Source organism: Lacerta agilis, chromosome 17 (genome assembly GCF_009819535.1).
Source record: "Lacerta agilis isolate rLacAgi1 chromosome 17, rLacAgi1.pri, whole genome shotgun sequence".
NCBI lineage: Eukaryota > Metazoa > Chordata > Lepidosauria > Squamata > Lacertidae > Lacerta > Lacerta agilis.
The window spans coordinates 17107542-17125770 of NC_046328.1; the positions used below are offsets into that span (position 1 = coordinate 17107542).

Below are 18229 nucleotides of genomic sequence, written 5' to 3' on the forward strand. Positions count from 1 at the left end.
GCTCAAAGCAATACCTAGAAGCTGAGGGTATATTTTTTCACTTATGGTGGATATGCAAGCTGGCAAATGGTGTACAACGAGCTAAATTTATTATTATTATTATTATTATTATTATTATTATTATTATTATTAACATTTCCTTAAAAACCGGAAGCATTCCTTCTTGGTATAAATGGGAATGGGTTAGCAAAAAAAAAAAAAAAAGCCCGTAACTTATTCTTATATGCTACAACAGCTGCAAAGATATTATACGCAAGATACTGGAAACAGAGACCCCAGGGAAAGAACAATGGTTAAACAAACTCATTGAATATGCTGAGCTTGCAAATATGACACCCAGAATAAGAAATGTAGATGATGAAACAGACAAGGTGTTAGTGGGGGTATTTAGGGGAATATTTACAAAAATTCAACCTTAAATACAAATTCCAAGAAGGGGATATCTTCTGACTAGCAGTTGACAATGTAAGGATATGAGAAGGTTGAAAATAAGGCGAAGATATTACTGCATGTGCAGCTAATTGAAATGTACAAAGAACTGTCATGGAATGTTGGGTGGAAGTCCAAAAGAATTACTGTATAAGAACGGAAAATGATATGAGTATATAACTGGGGTGTGTGTCAAATTTTTATTAGTTTTCAATTACAACAATCCAATACTGGCCTCATTCTAACATTGCCAAATTATAATACAATTAATAATCCTACCAATCACTGAGATGCCAAATTATACAATTTAGGTGGTTTGGTGGTTTACTTTATTTCTGCGTTCCAAAATCTTAAAAATTCCAATTACATTCTGGTCAAAATAACAATCCTTTATATCGCCAGCTGCAATTTTAAAGACTTCCATTTGTATTGGCACATTAAATGATTTATACAGCTACAGGTGAAGCATTCAAACTCTCTTCTTGTTCTTCCTGCGTGTGGCAATTATTCTGTCCGTAATGTTTCTTCCTGTCCTTGTAATATATTCTTTCTATCAGTTGTTGCTGTTCCGTGTCCCATTGTTGTTTCAGGATTTCTCTATTGCTCCCTCTGTGCTGGTGTCTTTATGTGTCCTGAGAGCCAGTTGGGGCAGAGATAACAGAGAGCCAATCAATCAGGTCCTTGCCAGAGTGTGGGCTGTATCTACCAAGGGCTAAATTTGAAGAGGATGGTTTCTTCGTTTTGTGGGATGTAGTCTGCGATACCTGCAAAACGGGAGGGCAAAAGACGAGGCTGTGAGGACAGCGAGGCATTACAAAGACCAAATCCTTCTCTAGCTCCTCCCCGCGACTTTGGGTTTGCTGCAATGATATGGGAGTGGAGAAATAAAGTGCGGAATCCCATCTCCTGACAATCTCTGTTTTTTTAAATAAAAATCTTAAAGTTCCTAGACCTTAGGCTTGCAAACATATGCTTGAAGATAAATCATTCCAAGCGGAAGTGAATGCATTCATTCATGCATCCATCTCTCAGTACCTGTAACATCCAAGGCACCTTCAACGCCTTCTGGAAATGCAACAAATTTCAAGACTGAATTAAATCTGCTGGCTATGTAAGGCCAATGCTGCGTGCATTAATAATAGTGTCGTACCTTGGATCCTGAACGCCTTGGTCCCGAACGCCGCAAACCCGGAAGTGAGTGTTCCGGTTTGCAAGCGTTCTTTGGAAGCCAAATGTCCGACGGGGCTTCTGATTGGCTGCAGGAGTTTTCCGCAGCCAACTGAAAGCCGTGCCTTGGTTTCCGAACGTTTTTGGAAATTGAACGGACTTCTGGAACGGATTCCATTCGCCTTCCAAGGTACCAATGTAATAATAAATAATAATAATAATAATAATACCCTTCCTTTTCCGCTGACCTGGACTCAATGTGGCTTACAGATAAAATAATAACAGCTAAAACAATGGGGGGGGGGAATGCAATCATTAAAAAACAATTAAACCTGGATAGAATTAAAACTATATATATATTCAACTGCCCTTCGATAATTGCAACACCCATGCAGAGAAACTGATGTAGGGTAAGGCTCTGCCAAGAGAATCTATGCCCTCAAATTAACACTCTCAGCACAGGCACATTATCTAGTCCCTAAAGGTGTAAACCAGGCTTGGAAGCATGTGGGGACAAAGCCTAGGGAATGGTTTAGAGCCGGAACTGGTGATGCTAGCTGAGGCTGATGGGAGTTGTAGGCCAAAGCTCTTGGAGAGCACCGGTTTGGCAAAGCTTGTTGGTCCAAGTCAATCCCTCCCTCCCCGCCCCCAGAGATAGGACAAAGGATCCTTTGCTGCTGGGCTTCTATCACTCGCCTTGCTCCAGGGCGGTGTTTGGAGCTCGGAGAACCTTCCAGTACTTGCGTTCCCCTTCCCGAGGCTTCACCCCCATCACTGCGGTCAACAGAGGGCCAGACAGCGTGTTCTGGGTCTCAAACCTGTTTAGCAAAAAAAAAAAAAAAAAAAGGAAGAAGCGTCACAAAGAGCTGAGGAATGAGCAGATGTAGGAACGCTGGAAAAACCGTTGTGGACCAGGCCAGAGGCCTCCCTTCTCAGCATCCTGTTCCCACAGCGGCTGAACAGTTTGCATGTGGGAAACTTGCAATCCAAGCATTTGAAGCTACCCGGATCCTGAGATCATATTCTGAGACACTTCTTCGTGTGCCTCCTCCTTGAGAGGTGCGGAGGGTGGCAACATGAGAACGGGCCTTCTCTGCAGTGGCTCCCTGAATGTGGAATGCTCTCCCCAGGGAAGTTCGCATGGCGCCTTCATTACACACCTTTAAATGCCAGGCAAAAATGTTCCTTTTTAACCAGGCCTTTGGTTGACCTGATTGACATCCTATGCCCTTTTAAAATGTGGCTCTTTTCTGGGGGGGTGTTATTGGGTTGTTGTTTTTATTCTAATTACATATGTTGTGGTCTTTTCTGTAAATCGCCCTGAGATCTCCGGGTATAGGGCGGTATATACCGTATTTTTTGCTCCATAGGGTGCACCAGACCATAGGGCGCACCTTGTTTTTAGAGGAGGAAACAAGAAAAAAAAAACATTTTTCTGGTTTTCCTCCTCTAAAAGCCCTGTTGTTTTTTTTGAGGATCAGCTAAAAGTTTTGCAGCTTTTTTTGCAAAGGGAAAAGCCCTGTTTTTTTGAGGATCAGCTTAAAGTTTTGCAGCTTTTTTTTGCAAAGGGAAAACCCCTGTTTTTTTGAGGATCAGCTAAAAGTTTTGCAGCTTTTTGCAAAGGGGGAAAAGCAAAGCGGAAAAGCCCCGTTTTTATGGGATTCAACTCACATTTCTGCAGCTTCTAAAGGAAAGGGAGCCTTTTCTACAGTTTCCAGACAGATAATCTAATCAGCCAGTCACATGTCACTGGGGAAACAAACAACCTCCCTCTGCAGCACATTCAACAATGGAGGCCTGGGCAAGAGGGCGGGGCTGAAAGGGAGCCAGGACTCTTATCTTTCTCACGATCTCTTGCTGATCAGCTGCTGAGCGGGGTCCTTTCAACACCCCCTTTTCTCTTTGTAAAATAAAAAGCATAATCCTCTTTTGGCCCCAGTGCAATTCAGCTCCAGATACCACCATTCGTTCCATAAGACGCACAGATATTTCCCCTTACTTTTTAGGAGGAAAAAAGTGCGTCTTATGGAGCGAAAAATACGGTAAACCCCAGTAAATAATAAATAATAATAATAAAAGATCCCTCTCTGCCTTTGTGATTGCTACCAACTTGTATTCAGTTGGGGAGGCAGAACAGCCAGCTAGTAGGCATTGATTGCTTTATTGTATTATTAATAATATCATTATCAACGTATTAATTAGAAACCGCTTTCAGGGTGTGTTTTCTTGCAAGCAAGGGGCGTATAAATTTTCTGAAACAAACCAATAAGTAAAATCAGTAACCTTCCACACAATTGGCTCAAGGTGATGTACAGTGAAAACAGCAATAAAATTAAATTTAAAGAAGAAGCATTTGTATCGTTATAGATATCAAAATCAAATAATTAAAATGGGGGGGGGGAGTGTGTTGCTCTCCCCACTCCCAACAACAACGCTAACAGTAATTCTTTTGAATGAAACGACAGAAATTTGCGTGTATGTTTAATTTCTATTTTGTTATATTGCCTTTCTTTCGTCTTGTATGTTATTGAAGTGTATATTCTTTCTTAAGTACATAAACAATTTTTTTAATAATAAAAAACCCACAAAAAACAGCAGATACATCTACAGTCGTACATTGGATCTGAAACACCTTGGCTCCTGAACAAATAAGGGCCAAGTTTCTCCTATGTGTGCCTGTGAAAACAAATCAACTGAATCTCTACAGCATGTAATGTTCAATTGCCCTACGTACAGATCGATATGTGCCAGTATATTAAATCCGATAATTCAGTCCATTGCTGATAAGCCAGTTGACCTACATCTTGCTTGGGTTCTCCAAGATGTGGACCCTTATATAACTCTACAGGTTGCTAGATTTCTAACAGCCGTCATCTCGCACAAGAGACAAAATGGGATGTCAGCCGGTTACTGATAATTAGATATGTTTTTCAAAAATAGAATTAGACATTGGTTTTAGTTTTGGGTGCCTAAATTTTAACCTTAATTCTTTTTTAGATATGTTTTATCGAAGTGATAATATTGGTCCCTGTGAGTTGTGTTATTATATCCGCGGCCTGTATTGGGTTGTCATTTTATTTGATTTTATCTGATTTTTGATTGACTGCTTGTTTTGTATTGTATGATTGTATTGTATGATGGGCGCAAATGCCGAATAAACATCTATCTCTCTATCTCTCCTGAACAAATTGGCTCCTGAACAATTGAAACCCAGAAGTAAATGTTCCGGTTTTTGAACGGTTCCGGGAGTCGAACGGACTCCCAGAACGCATTCTGTTCAAGAACCAAGGCACAGCTGTAAATCAAAACTAAAATCAATGCATGAAGAAGGTCCCAGGTTCAAACACACACACACCCCGCCCCCGTGGCATCTCCAGGGAATCACCCCTGTCTGAAACCCTGGAGAGTCACTGCCATTCAGTGCTGGCAGTATTGGGCTGGGTGGATCTGTGGTCTGCCTCGGTTCCTGTACCTCCACTGCCCCCCACCCCCTTAACACCAGCCAAAGCAAGTGAAGATGGAATTGGCCTCACGTGAAGCGCTTGTGGGTGTTCAGCTCCTCCGCAGCTTTCAGCACGTCCAGCAGAGAGGAGCCGAGAGGAACTCTGAGGACGTTTCTGTACAACGGCACGCGAAGAGGTGGCTGCTTCACAAGCAGATGGACGAGGATGCTCGGCCTGCTCCCGGTGGGCAGCTCCAGCCTGGGGGAGGAGGTGACAAGATCCAAACCACCTGCACACAAGAAAGCAAAGGTTGAAGGTGCATCAGGAGTCAGGCTGGTTCCAGGTGGACCTTATCGTCTCTGCATCATTTGGTGCTGCCGTCTTGGACCCTTTCCAGGTGTGTTACACCTCCCCACAGGTGTCCCTCTTCCCCCTCGGGCCTTCAAGTGGTACCCTGAGAACCCTGCTTCTTTAATCTCAGAGGGGGAGCAAGAGGCCCTCTGTGTATGCTCAGGTGAAACCTCTGCTTGTTTTTTGGCTGGTGGCGAAGAGAGTATGCAAGTTGTCATAAGGACATAAGGAGAGCCTGCTGGGCCAGGACAGCTGAGAAGCTCACAAACAGGACCTGAGCACAGCAGAACGTGTGATTCCCAGCAGGACGTATATTTCAGACAGCAGAGGTATTTACACAGCCATCCTGGCTAGCAGCTGTCTGCATCCTTTTCCTCCACAAATTTGTCTTTTAAAGCCATCTGAGCTGGTGGCCATCATTGCTTCTTGGGGGAGCGAATTCTGCAGCTTCAGGCACAGAGATCTGCTGCCTCCAATCTAAGCACTGAGAGCTAAGATGAGACACCAGGGAGCTGTTATCTCAGACCTTAGTGCTTAGCACCACAGCACTAAGATCACAGAGAAGTCTTTGCTTGTAGGTCTTTTAATGGCAGAAGGCAGAGACTTGTCTCCAGTCTCAGCGCTGTGGAAGCTACATTGCTAAGAATGGGGCTAAGCCTGTGTCTGATCTTTTTTAAAAATAGTAATAATTATTTTATTTATGATTTTCAGTTTTACACATTTCAATGATTTTAATAATCATTTTAACATTTCAAAACTCAACTTCCTCCCCCCCTTTCTGCAATTCCTTAAATTTATTTTTTAATCTTTTCTGCATAGTCCAAGTTAATTTACTCATCTATTCATCTACTTTAAATGTATACTCTTAGAAAACTGCAGGTTATTACAATAATCCTGCCACTGTTCTTATCTGTTTACAGATTAGTTGTGAATGTTCAATAAACCATTTCCATTCTTTTATAAAAGGTTTGTTGCCTTGAATTCTTATTTTTCCGGTAAGTTTCACCATTTCTGCATATTCCGTAAGTTTCTGCATCCTTTCTTCTTTTGCTGGGACAAGCCTGTGTCCGATCGTGTGACTTTATGTCAGGCAACTGACCTGTAGGTGGCCCTTCTCACCTGTCAAAATGGCAGAGGCAGAGGCCAGTTCTGGATCTGGTCCCCCTCTATGGTCTCAGTGTTCTGCAGCTCTACCCTAGCTTGACTGGAGCCAAAAGTGGACTGCGTCCCCACTATTCCTTTGCAACACCCTCTCCCCGCCCCCCACTACCTCTCTCAGCTTGGCACACCATCCCGGCGACATCCAGGTAACTCTTGCCATGCAGGGCAGGCAGCAACTGGGACTTGATGAGAGTGTTTTGGAAATCTCCTCGATCCAGGCTCCGAATCAGGGTTGCAACAGCTTCGGGACACTCCGGGTTCATTCCCGTAGCAATGAGGAACTGAATCGCAAAGAGATGGAAAAGGCATCAGAGACTGAAGAAAAATGCCTTTTTATGTTAGTTCCTGCACTCCCACCTACGGCAGAAGAGGCTACCGGTGGCCTGCTGGCATCACCTGAAATCCTGACAAAGCTAAAAGGGAAATGCCGCATCAGCCGAAAGTTCCACAGAGGTTTCCACTCTGTGCTGTGTAGGAATGATTAGGAGTGTGGATGAGTATATATTAACTTATATATCTCATCCCAGCTTGTGTTAACAAGCCCCAAACTTAGCAGAGTTTCATTCCCTTTTAAAACACACACAGCAGACACGCTTGCACAGGCTTGCTAAAGCCTAAAACAATATATATATATTCCTGGAATAAGTCCCCTATATCCCTCTTAAAAGACTGCACACGACACAATGTATCTTAAATGAATAAAAAGAGTTTACTCACATTACTTCCTGAGTTACACAGCGTTTCTCAGAAGGCAGACATGCTTAGTAAAAGTATTTACATGTGGTTGCTACTTCCATAGGGAAAAGGTAGTTTCCTTTGTTCTCTTGGCTGAGAGCCAGGAGAACATGATTGTTGCTCATTCAAGAGACGAGGAGAAAATGGTGACTGGTCTAGGGATCTTGTTCCCAGGTGAGACCACACCTACTTCTGGTCACAGAGGAAGTTAACTCAGTCCAAGTAGCAGGAAGTTATGCCTGGAGGACTGAGTTACCTTCATGTCCACTCTAGCAATGTTGTGTTTTGACTGCTCTGTGTTTACATCCCACATGCTGGAGAGGCAAGCCATTCTTTAGCCAAGATCTTAAGGGGGGGGGGGGAAGAGACTTGCCTCTTCAGCACTGCAAGCGGCATTTGAAAAAAACCGTAGAACCAAGTGGAGAGAATCAGATTCTGGAATGGGATGCAACAGGAAAGGAAATCCAGAGGTGGCTGGGGCCCACTGGGGCTGGTGGGGCAGAAGGAAAGGAGACCAACAGTAGGTGGCACCAGAGCCAATGACAGGAGGAGCCAGTTCATCCTAGCTTTGTTCCCCTCCTACTTGTCGAGTTCTGCGACTACAGAGGAGGAGGAGGAAGCGGAGAGGCTCAGCTACCTCTGGGCTGCTTGTACATAAGAAGCCAGGCAGGTGGGGGCTGGGCAGGGGCAGGGGGGAGGTTGGTGGAGCAGTGCCCCGTTTGCTCTAATGGGCCATGCCCACTAGTGGAGAGATCCTTCAAGCTTCCGCCTCGTGGTTACAGAATAAGAAAATGCCTTAGCAAGAGCTATAGAACAGTAAATGTGAGAATTGCCATCCCTCCACTTTGCCCGCAGAGTCCTCCTCACCTGTGTGGCCAGGGGGCTGCTGTCGACATTGCCAAAAGCCCCTTCTGCAGTCTTGGCCTGCAGTATCTTCTGCTTGACTCTCTGCACAGCCTGGCTGAGGTCTGCCACCAGCTCTGGCCTGTAGAAGGTGGCCCGTTCCAAGCAGGCAAAGGCCAGACCTCCCATCGCCTCTGTGTCTGGGTGAGTAAGGTTAAAACAGCCATGAAGGGGAGAGCTGACCCACCAGTCCCAAACACATGCCTACATCCTTCACATGGCTTGCTCCATCGGTCCACCTAGCTCAGTACTGTCTACACTGACCGGCAGCATCTCTGGGAGTCTCTCCCAGCCCTACCTGGAGATGCAGGTGATTGAACCCAGGACCATCTACAAGCACAGCAGCTGCTCTACCACTGAATGCCACCACCCGCTTTCCACACCCACGGTGCCCCCTGCTTCTCCATGCCTCTGTCCTCCCAACAGCTAATCACCGCTCCCTGCCCCTTGCCGCCTGAGGCAATGCCCCACTCTGTCTAATGGTAGGGCTGGTCCTCAAGAAGGCAGCCAAGTTGCTACAGGGGAAATGGGCACAGAGCCCCGGAGCAGCCCTTCTTGGTGTGCCTCCTCAAGAGGTCTGGAAGGTGGCAACACAAGAATGGGCCTTTTCTGCAGTGTCTCCCCATTTGTGGAATGCTCTCTCCAGGGAGGTTCAACTGCCACCTTCATTATACACCTTTAGGCACCAGGCAAAAAAGTTCCTCCTTAACCAGGAATTTGGCTGATTGACATCTGATGCCCTTTTAAAATGTGTTGAGAAGGTTCATTGGGTTGTTTTTGTTTTTATAATGTAGTTTGTGTTTTTATATTGTGGTTTATGTTGTAAACACTTTGAGACCTGCGGGTATAGGGTGGTATACAAATAAATATTATTATTATTAGTATTAATATACCTGAAGGAGCGTCTCCACCCCCATCGTTCAGCCCTGGAAACTGAGGTCCAGCTCCGAGGGCCTTCTGGCGGCTCCCTCATTGCGAGAAGTGAGATTACAGGGAACCAGGCAGAGGGCCTTCTCAGTAGTGGCGCCTGCCCTGTGGAATGCCCTCCCACCAGATGTCAAGGAAATGAACTCTGACTTGTAGAAGACATATGAAGGCAGCCCTGTTTAGGGAAGCTTTTAATGTTTGATGTTTTATCATGTTTATAATATTCTGTTGGGAGCCACCCAGAGTGGCTGGGGAAACCCAGCCAGATGGGTGGGGTATAAATAAATTATTGTTGTTGTTGTTGTTGTTATTAGTCATTCACCAGCAGTAAAAAAACAAAACAAAAAACTCTTGCAAACCAAATTAAAATGGGTCATCCCTTCCTGCTTGCTGGCCCCAGCCGGAAGCCGCACAGACGATTAAAGCTGCAATGCATCAATCCCCTGCGCAGGGGGCACCAATAGCAAAGGAAAACATTTGAGGACTAGAAACCTGAGTGGACTCATGTGCAAAGGGGGCAGCACGTACCCACAGAGTGTTTGTTGTGGAGCACAAATCGTCCCTGCTCCTCTGCGTGCAAGAGCTTATGGATCACGTGCTCGTCAATCTTCTTGCGGTGGACGCACAAAGCTAAGACCCCCAAGCTGTACTGGTAGTAGTTGGTGATGGGGTGTCCTGTGTCCTTGTGACCTGGGTGCAGGAGGAGAAAGACTGGTGGGTAAGTCTGCCTTTTCTGCCGTAATTAATTACCCAGCTCCCTGATGACCTACAAAGCCCTGCTCTGAGGCTTCCAGATGCTGGCAAAACCTCTCCTTAAGTGCTTGCCCGTATTTCAGACTTCCAACACTTGCTTTCATTCAATCAGTCTTTTAATGTGGCAGCACCTACCCACTGGAACTCCCTGCCACTTGACACCAGGCAGGTGCCTTCACTGTGCTCTTCTTGGCACCTGCTAAAAACATTTTTAGACTAGCCTACCCGGATATGTAGAATGTTGTTGTATGTTTTAGACTATTGCTAGTTTTATGTTTTGAATGTTTTTAAGCTTTTTGTTTTTACTGGTAATTTTATTGTTTTGTCCTCTTTGTAAACTGTTTTTAGGTTGTTGGTTTTTAAAAAAATAAAATAAAATCCAGTGTATAAATTTCACGAAATAAATATATGAAATAAATTCCACCATTCCTTGTTTATTTGCTATTTTCAACTTACATGCTGTTCTCTGACTCGACTCCTGGCTCCAAGATCCCTTTCTGAACCATCACTACTTTGTGGGAGAGATGTTAGTGCACACCAGAAATTTAGGCTTGCATAGCTGAAATGGATTAAACTGCTCTCTGCCGCCTCGGTGCTACAAATTCACTTTTTAAAAAGGACCAGACCTTTTTTTTTGCAGTTAGGAAAGTGATGGGGAAATGGGTTGAAAAAGTGTGTGATGAAGGAACAAGTTAACATGAAGATGTACAAACGCATCGTAGGCAAACCAGGACGGATGCTCCTTGTGCTATAACCTCCTTCCAAACCGATCAGAACAAATGCCCAAGAAAGGCTGGCTGTAATCTGACCACCACGTAAGCTTTGTGCAAGCAAATCAGGACAAACTGTCAACTCCGTCCGCAGGAGAGATGGGAAGCTGAGCTCACTCTCTCAGCTCTGCTGCAACAGACCAGCTTCATCCAGCCTCCTCTCTCCCTTAGCTGGGAGCTGCCATTCTGTCAAACTGCCTCAATGAGAGAGACAGGAAGAAGGAAGGCCCATTCCATCATATTTGCTGAAAGACCAGCTCCATCAGACACTTTCTCCCCCTGACCTGTGCCAGGGGGCATCATAAGAACAACTGTTTAAGAACTGGTGCCTGAGTTAATTTTTCAAAAAAATCTATATGCAGGAGATGGTAAGGGGACACCTGAGGGTTAAGGATACAGTGGTACCTCGGAAGTCAAACGTAATCCGTTCCGGAGGTCCATTCAACTTCCAAAACGTTCGGAAACCAAGGCGCAGCTTCCGATTGGCTGCAGGAAGCTCCTGCAGCCAATCGGAAGCCGTGGAAGCCCCGTCGGATGTTCGGCTTCCAAAGAATGTTCGCTAACCAGAACACTCACTTCCGGGTTTGCGGCAAGCCAAAACGTTCGACTCACAAGGCGCTCGGGATCCAAGGTACGAATGGATGTTAATTAGAGATAAATTTGTAATATAAGCAGCATGTAATAGGGGAAGAAATGGAAATATCTGAGAAAGGGAGCCAGTTTTTGAAAAAAATGGTATTAAATTAGTTTTAATTTTGCATTGGTGTGTTATAAATTTGGGAAATGAATAAAAATTAATTGTTTTTTTTTTTTAAAAGAAAAGAACTGGTGCCTGAGTTTGATTCCCCCCCTTTCCTCCCCCCCTTTTCCCTTGTGTGTTGTGTTTCCTCAAACTCTAAGCCTGTTGGCAGGGACTATTTTTTTTTTAATGAAGAAGAAGAAGAAGAAGAAGAAGAAGAAGAAGAAGAAGAAGAGTTTGCATTTGATATCCCTCTTTTCACTACCCGAAGGAATCTCAAAACGGCTAACATTCTCCTTTCTCTTTCTCAAAACGGCTAACATTCTCCTTTCTCTTTCTCACAACAAACATTCTGTGAGGTGAGTGGGGCTGAGAGACTTCAGAGAAGTGTGACTAGCCCAAGGTCACCCAGCAGCTGCATGTGGAGGAGTGGAGACGCAAACCTGGTTCACCAGATTATGAGTCTACCGCTCTGAACCACTACACCACACTGGCTCTCTGCCACACTTCATGTAAGCATTTGGCTGAAGGGTGGAGTACAAATGCTCTAAGAAAACAAAAAAAATGCCACCCGGAGCCCCGAGGACACCTCTGAAAGGTGCCTACAGCTCAGTCTATTATTGTGATCTTCCCAATCGGGGAGAAAGTGGTTGCTAGTCAGCATCTCTTGCCGAAAAACACTGAACGCGGCAAAGAAACTTTGTTCCCATCCCCTGGACCTTACCTATCTGCGCCTTTTCCTTGTTCAAGTGAAGCTTAAGCTGGGTCACCAGCTGCCTCCCTTCAAGCGTCTCCATGTCGTGGCAGGCAGCACGCAGCGCAAGGAGGTACAGGGCCAGCTGACCTGTGCCAGGATGCTCTTGGTAGCGGACGGGAGTCGGAGTGCTGGATTGGAAGAAGTCAGAATAACCACACCGTTAGCCCCTCCCATGCAGCCAGGCTAGGCCTTGTCTAGGTTTAACTTCATTTATCCAGTTAGAGGTAGGTAGCCGTGTTGGTCTGCCATAGTCAAAACAAAATAAAAAATAAAAAAATTCATTCCGGTAGCACCTTAGAGAGACCAACTAAGTTTGTTCTTTGTATGCATGCAAAGTAATACCCCTCTCATTCTGAGTAATACCCCTCTCTCGCTATATATAAGGGAAAGCACGACAAAGTGCAAGTAGATAAATAGGTACCGGTCCAGCGGGAAGGTAAACGGCGTTTCCGTGTTGCTCTGGTTCTCCAGAAGCAGCTTAGTTATGCTGGCCACATGACCTGGAAGCTGTACGCCAGCTCCCTCGGCCAGTAAAGCGAGATGAGCGCCGCAACCCCAGAGTCAGACACGACTGGACCTAATGGTCAGGGGTCCCTTTACCTTTACTTTTAAGGTGCTACTGGAAGGAATTTTTTTATTTTTATTTTTTTCATTTATCCAGTTCAATTTCATTGCAGGGTTTCCCAGACTTGTGTCTCCAGCTGTTTTCTGGACTACAAATTGTGGGATATAAAGCTGTCAGTCAAGTCCAACATTCCGAGAGGACTAACTGCCTCTATGTGGCAGGCAGTTTTGTCAGTTGGTCGGTTGCTGCTAGGAGTGTTAACTGGTAACTGCTCGGATGCAGTCTTCTCATGATTCATTGTTGTTGTTGTTGTTGTTCAGTCGTTCAGTCGTGTCTGACTCTTCGTGACCCCATGGACCAGACCACACCAGGCACGCATATCCTTCACTGCCTCTCGCAGTTTGGCCAAACTCATGTTAGTAGCTTTGAGAACACTGTCCAACCATCTCATCCTCTGTCGTCCCCTTCTCCTTGTGCCCTCCATCTTTCCCAACATCAGGGTCTTTTCTAGGGAGTCTTTTCTTCTCATGAGGTGGCCAAAGTACTGGAGCCTCAACTTCAGGATCTGCCCTTCCAGTGAGCACTCAGGGCTGATTTCTTTAAGGGTGGATAAGTTTGATCTTTTTGCAGTCCATGGGACTCTCAAGAGTCTCCTCTAGCACCATAATTCAAAAGCATCAATTCTTCGGTGATCAGCCTTCTTTATGGTCCAGCTCTCACTTCCGTACATTACTACTGGGAAAAACCATAGCTTTAGCTATACGGACCTTTGTCGGCAAGGTGATGTCTTTGCTTTTTAAGATGCTGTCTAGGTTTGTCATTGCTTTTCTCCCAAGAAGCAATTTTCCTCCCATGATTCATTACTATCTAGTATATGGTTTATCTGTTATGTAACCCAAGCCTGCCTTCAGGAACAACGCTGTAAACCTGAATGAATCTGATAGTGAAGTAGTTTATGTTAATAAGATTCAGATTCATGTGTGTTTTCTTTAAGAGGGACAGAAAGGGATTATCAGTCAGGAAGGTATTATTATTATTGATAGGACTCAAATGAGTTAGCAACCCGCTTGTCGCTGCATGAAACTCAAACGGGATCGTTTAAACTCTGCTAAATTACTGGAATATAAACGTTCCCACACAAATCCCATCACCCCAACTGCTGGTCCTGCTAGCTAGCGAGGATGGGAGTCGTAGTCCAACAGCAGCTGGAGACCTAAGTTTGGGAAACCGCGTTTTATTGCGTTTAGAGCCCACCTTTTTCTCCAGGTTGTGTACCTGGCTCTCCCCACACAACAACCTTGCGAGGCAGGTTCGGCTGAGAGTGCCTAACTGGGCCAACACCACCCAGTGAGCTTTGTGGCTGAGCGGAGATTTGAACCCCGGCCTCCCGTTTCCTAGTCCAGCAGATGAACCACAGCACCAGCAGCGGTTCTCTCTTCTTTTTATCTAGAATTAGGATGTTCATTCATAATAGAATTTACATCCACTGTCATAATAATGGTGGCATTATTGCTATATTTTAAATGAAGACCTGATTGTAACCTTCACCCTCTCCCCTTCTTCCCCTCTGTTGTCTCCCACACTGTCAAAACTCAGATTGTAAGATACTTGGAATGGGGTGGGTCTGTCTATCTATCTATCTATCTGGTTTTTTGCTTGCTTGCTTAATGTTCCTTTGTTGGAATGCAAGAGTATACTGAACTAATATATCACAGAATGGTAGAGTTGGAAGGGACCACGAGGGTCATCCAGTCCAACCCCCTGCAATGCAGGAATCTTTTTGCCCAACATGGGACTCGAACCCACAACCCTGAGATTTAAGAGTTTCTTGCTGGTTGCATCAGGCCAGTGGCCCGTTCAGCCCAGCGTCCTGTTCTCACAGTGGTCAACCAGAGGCCCATATATGAAACCTGCAAGCAGGACCTGATCCCAAGAGCACTTTCCTCTCCTGTGGTTTCCAGCAATGTACATTCATTGCTCCACCCCCCTTCTGCCTCTAGCCCTGCCCACCACTGCTGTGGGGCTCTTGGGAGATTGCCCAGAAGGAAATGTGGCCCTCGTGATACAAAATCCACCCCTCCACCAAAACCCCATGCTAGACATACGAGCTGGCATTGGGCTGAAAGGCATCTTTCAGGCGCTGGAGGTACTGGATCTCCTTCTGCAAGTTGTGGTCATTAGACAGCCGCAGGGCCAGGTAAACACTGGGGTTCGGCTCCTCAGACGCATCATCCGCCACTTTCAATAGCTCCGCGTTCAAAGACCTGATGCGATCGGAATTTCCTGCAGGGATTTCTGACCCGAGAGAAGAACAAAACAGGATCGCGAATGTGGCTGCTTTAAAACACACAACTTCCTCCAAAGAACTCTGGGAACTGTAGTTTATATTAAGGGTTCTGCCAATTCATAGAATCATAGAGTTGGAAGGGACCCAGGGATCATCTAGTCCAACCCCCTGCAATGAAGGCAACTTGTGTCTCTGTGAGTGGGAAACTACAGTTCCCAGCATTCTTGCCCAGGTAGGTGGGGGGGGGGCCTTGAGCTTTGAAGATGTGTTGAATGTGCTTTGAATGCATGGGGTGAATCTTCCTCATTAAGGTGAAAACTTTTCCCATATCAGCGCCACAGATTCTCCACCCTCGTTCTGATTCTCTTCTACATTCTGCTGTAAAGAACCTTGTCTTATACATCCTCGACAGTTATACATCATAATGTGAATCTTGTTCATGTTTTTTAAAGAATTTCAGCGAGGGGGGAAAGCAATTTGCAAACTATATCTATCTACCTAGCTATCTGTCTGTCTGTCTGTCTGTCTGTCTATCTATATGATACTTCTCGTAAGCAGAGATTACCACACAGCTGGACGGAGGCAAACAGGATAGGGAAGAGGACGAAGAACCGTAGACCTCTGGGGTCCATGCTTGTCCCAAGAAGGAAGCCAACGGATACAGATGCCGGCCAGAATTTCAGGAAGGAGTCCAGGGATCGACCCAAAGAACTTGGCTTCTGCTGTGCTGCAAAGACAGCCTGTGAAAGATTCAATGGGAGGAATATCATGATGACACAATCTTCCCAAGGAAGAAGTGCTGAGTCTGCGCAACAGGAAGGACTTTGGCTGGATGATAAACAACAAGGGCTAGTGAGGCAGATCAGGAATGTCCATTGGCTATCCTTCCTCTTGATGCTTCACAGATAGCATGTTACACACATATCTGGTTCCACAGAAACCACTTTATCTCAACTAGATATTTTATAGGGAGTGGCAGGATGAGACTCCACACCACAGCCTTTGAGATCAAGCATAGGAAGTGGTCCACCACACATCCACAGAGAGGACTCCCATGCCCTCAATGCAGGAACAAACTTGTGGTGAATAATGCTTCCCCATGCCCTCCAACCAGGGCCGGATTTAGGTTTGATGAGGCCCTAAGCTACTGAAGGTAATGGAGCCCTTTATATGTCCAGCTGTCCTTTGTCAACAACAAATTGTTGCTTTTTTGTGTGTTGAATATATGCTATATGGTAATTTATGGACCTAATAGGTATCTAAAGCCATTTGCACATAACAAAATATGTATTTTATCAAAGTAATTGTTGAATTGTACAGTAATACAATTAAGAAGTATATTAATAGTGAATTTTTTTGGGGGGGGCCAAGAGAATGGGGCCCTACGCTATAGCTTGTTTAGCTTATACATAAATCCGGCACTGCCTCCAACATTTCTCTGATGAAAACAGGGACGTCCTACCATACCCTCCAACGTTTCTGCAATGAAACTAGGGGCATCCTAAGTTAAAGTGGGACATTCTGGGATCAAATCAGAAACCGGGACGGCTTCTGTAAATCCGGAACTGCCCCCGGAAAATAGGATCTGCCATCAGTGGCTGCTAGATGTTTACATTCTACCTCCCTTATTGGAGGGAATATGCCTCTGAATGTCAGTTGCTGTGAATTGCAAGAGGGGACAGTGTGATATATCGTCCACTTTGGGAACTACTGAACTACGTACATTCTTCCCCCTTCAACCTGCTCAGCCAAGCCATTGTGTCTGCCTCTTGCATCCCTTGTTGGATAAAGGTGCTTCAGGCTGCCATCCCATGCACCTATTCCTGACAGGAAGCCCCACTGAACACAGCAGGACTTAGTTCTGCATAAACGTGCATGGGATCGAGCTGTATCAATAACATAACATTGTACCCGAGGCGGGATCAAGGATTATGCAGGGAGGTGTGGGGTGCGAGGGGGAAACGAGCTGTTTTAAGGAGGAGAGCCTACCTGATATGGTCACTTGATGTCCTAGGAGTCTTCACCTCCTCCCTTGAACTATGAATTCAGATGTGCGAGGACTGAAATCAGCTTTTAGAACGAGACTTTTCCTCCACTTTCTCACCACATGCAGGCAGCGAGGAATCTTCTTTCACTCTTGTTTATTTCAGGTCACGTGACATCTCCTCCAGCTGCTGAAGTCAGCTGTTTGCAGAGTGTTGCCTTTCAATTTAAGTGGCTGGGCTGCAGCTCTGGAAGGGAAAAATACACAAGTGCTAAGAGTCCTGAATATGTGGAATCAGGACAGGTCAAGAGCACGTTGGAATAATTCACAGAGGCAGCCAGGAACAAAGGAGCCCCAAATAACCTTGTGACCTTGCTGATATATTAGTACCTCCTCATGATTTACCTCAGATAATAATCTGAAATAATGCAAGGCTCTTGGTTGGAACGTGTCTTCAGATAAAGGGTACAAAGATCATAATAGCCTGAGCTGGCACCTGTCTGAACACAACTCTTCTCCTTTTTTTAAAAAAAGAAAAAAATGTCCTAACTCCTCACTGAAAGAAACCTGCCACAAGTTCATTTTCAAAGCAAAATTTGCCCACAGTGATTTCTCATGAAGATATACGTTAGGCTATAGAATACCAGATTGTAAAAAGAGACGAATCAAGCTCTGTATATGAACTTCTTTCTGCAGGATCTGAGTTAATTCAACCATTAATCAGATGTAACTATTTCATTTCTCTAAAAAAAAAAAATTGCTGGAAATGTTCCTTTCTTGTTTAAAAGCGTTTATAAGCTGTTTGTTATATTTGGGGGAGAAAAATAGTAAGCCCGGTGTGCAACATAAAAGCAAACATTATTGTTAAAACAAAAATGTATCATAAAACCAGTAAAACAGTAATATGATAACAAATGAAACAGGAATTCTGGGGGATTCAGGCACATAAATCAGAGTCTGAATTTATGGATCAGGGAAAGCCTGGATTAATCACTGATGAACTGCTTATCATTTGAAGTACTCTGATTGTAAAATTGGGCACACCGTACATTTAAAGCACATTTGAAGCGTAATATTCTTTCCCTCAAAGAATTCTGGGCACTGTAGTTGAGCCCTCACAGAGTTGCAATTCCCAGCAACCTTTAACAAACTACTGCGCCCAGAATACTTTGAGGGGAGTTTGTGCTTCAGGTGTGCTTTAAAGGTATAAGTAGCTTAAGAACCTTCCAAGTATTTTTTTTTAATCCAAAACTGTGCA

At 44.9% G+C, this 18229-nt stretch overlaps 1 protein-coding gene across 1 annotated transcript; it reads right to left on the minus strand.

Annotated features, from left to right (window-relative positions):
• Positions 1-610: 610 nt before the first annotated feature.
• On the minus strand, positions 611-17465 carry TCN2 (transcobalamin 2). Its single transcript, XM_033135817.1, has 11 exons — positions 17377-17465; positions 16977-17218; positions 15553-15727; positions 14806-14995; positions 12103-12263; positions 9645-9806; positions 8154-8329; positions 6661-6832; positions 5130-5328; positions 2293-2414; positions 611-1193 (listed from the first exon to the last, which is right to left on the minus strand). The coding sequence occupies exons 3-11, from the start codon at positions 15617-15619 to the stop codon at positions 1132-1134; spliced, it is 1311 nt and encodes a 436-aa protein (XP_032991708.1). The 5' UTR covers positions 15620-15727; positions 16977-17218; positions 17377-17465; the 3' UTR covers positions 611-1131.
• Positions 17466-18229: the final 764 nt, after the last annotated feature.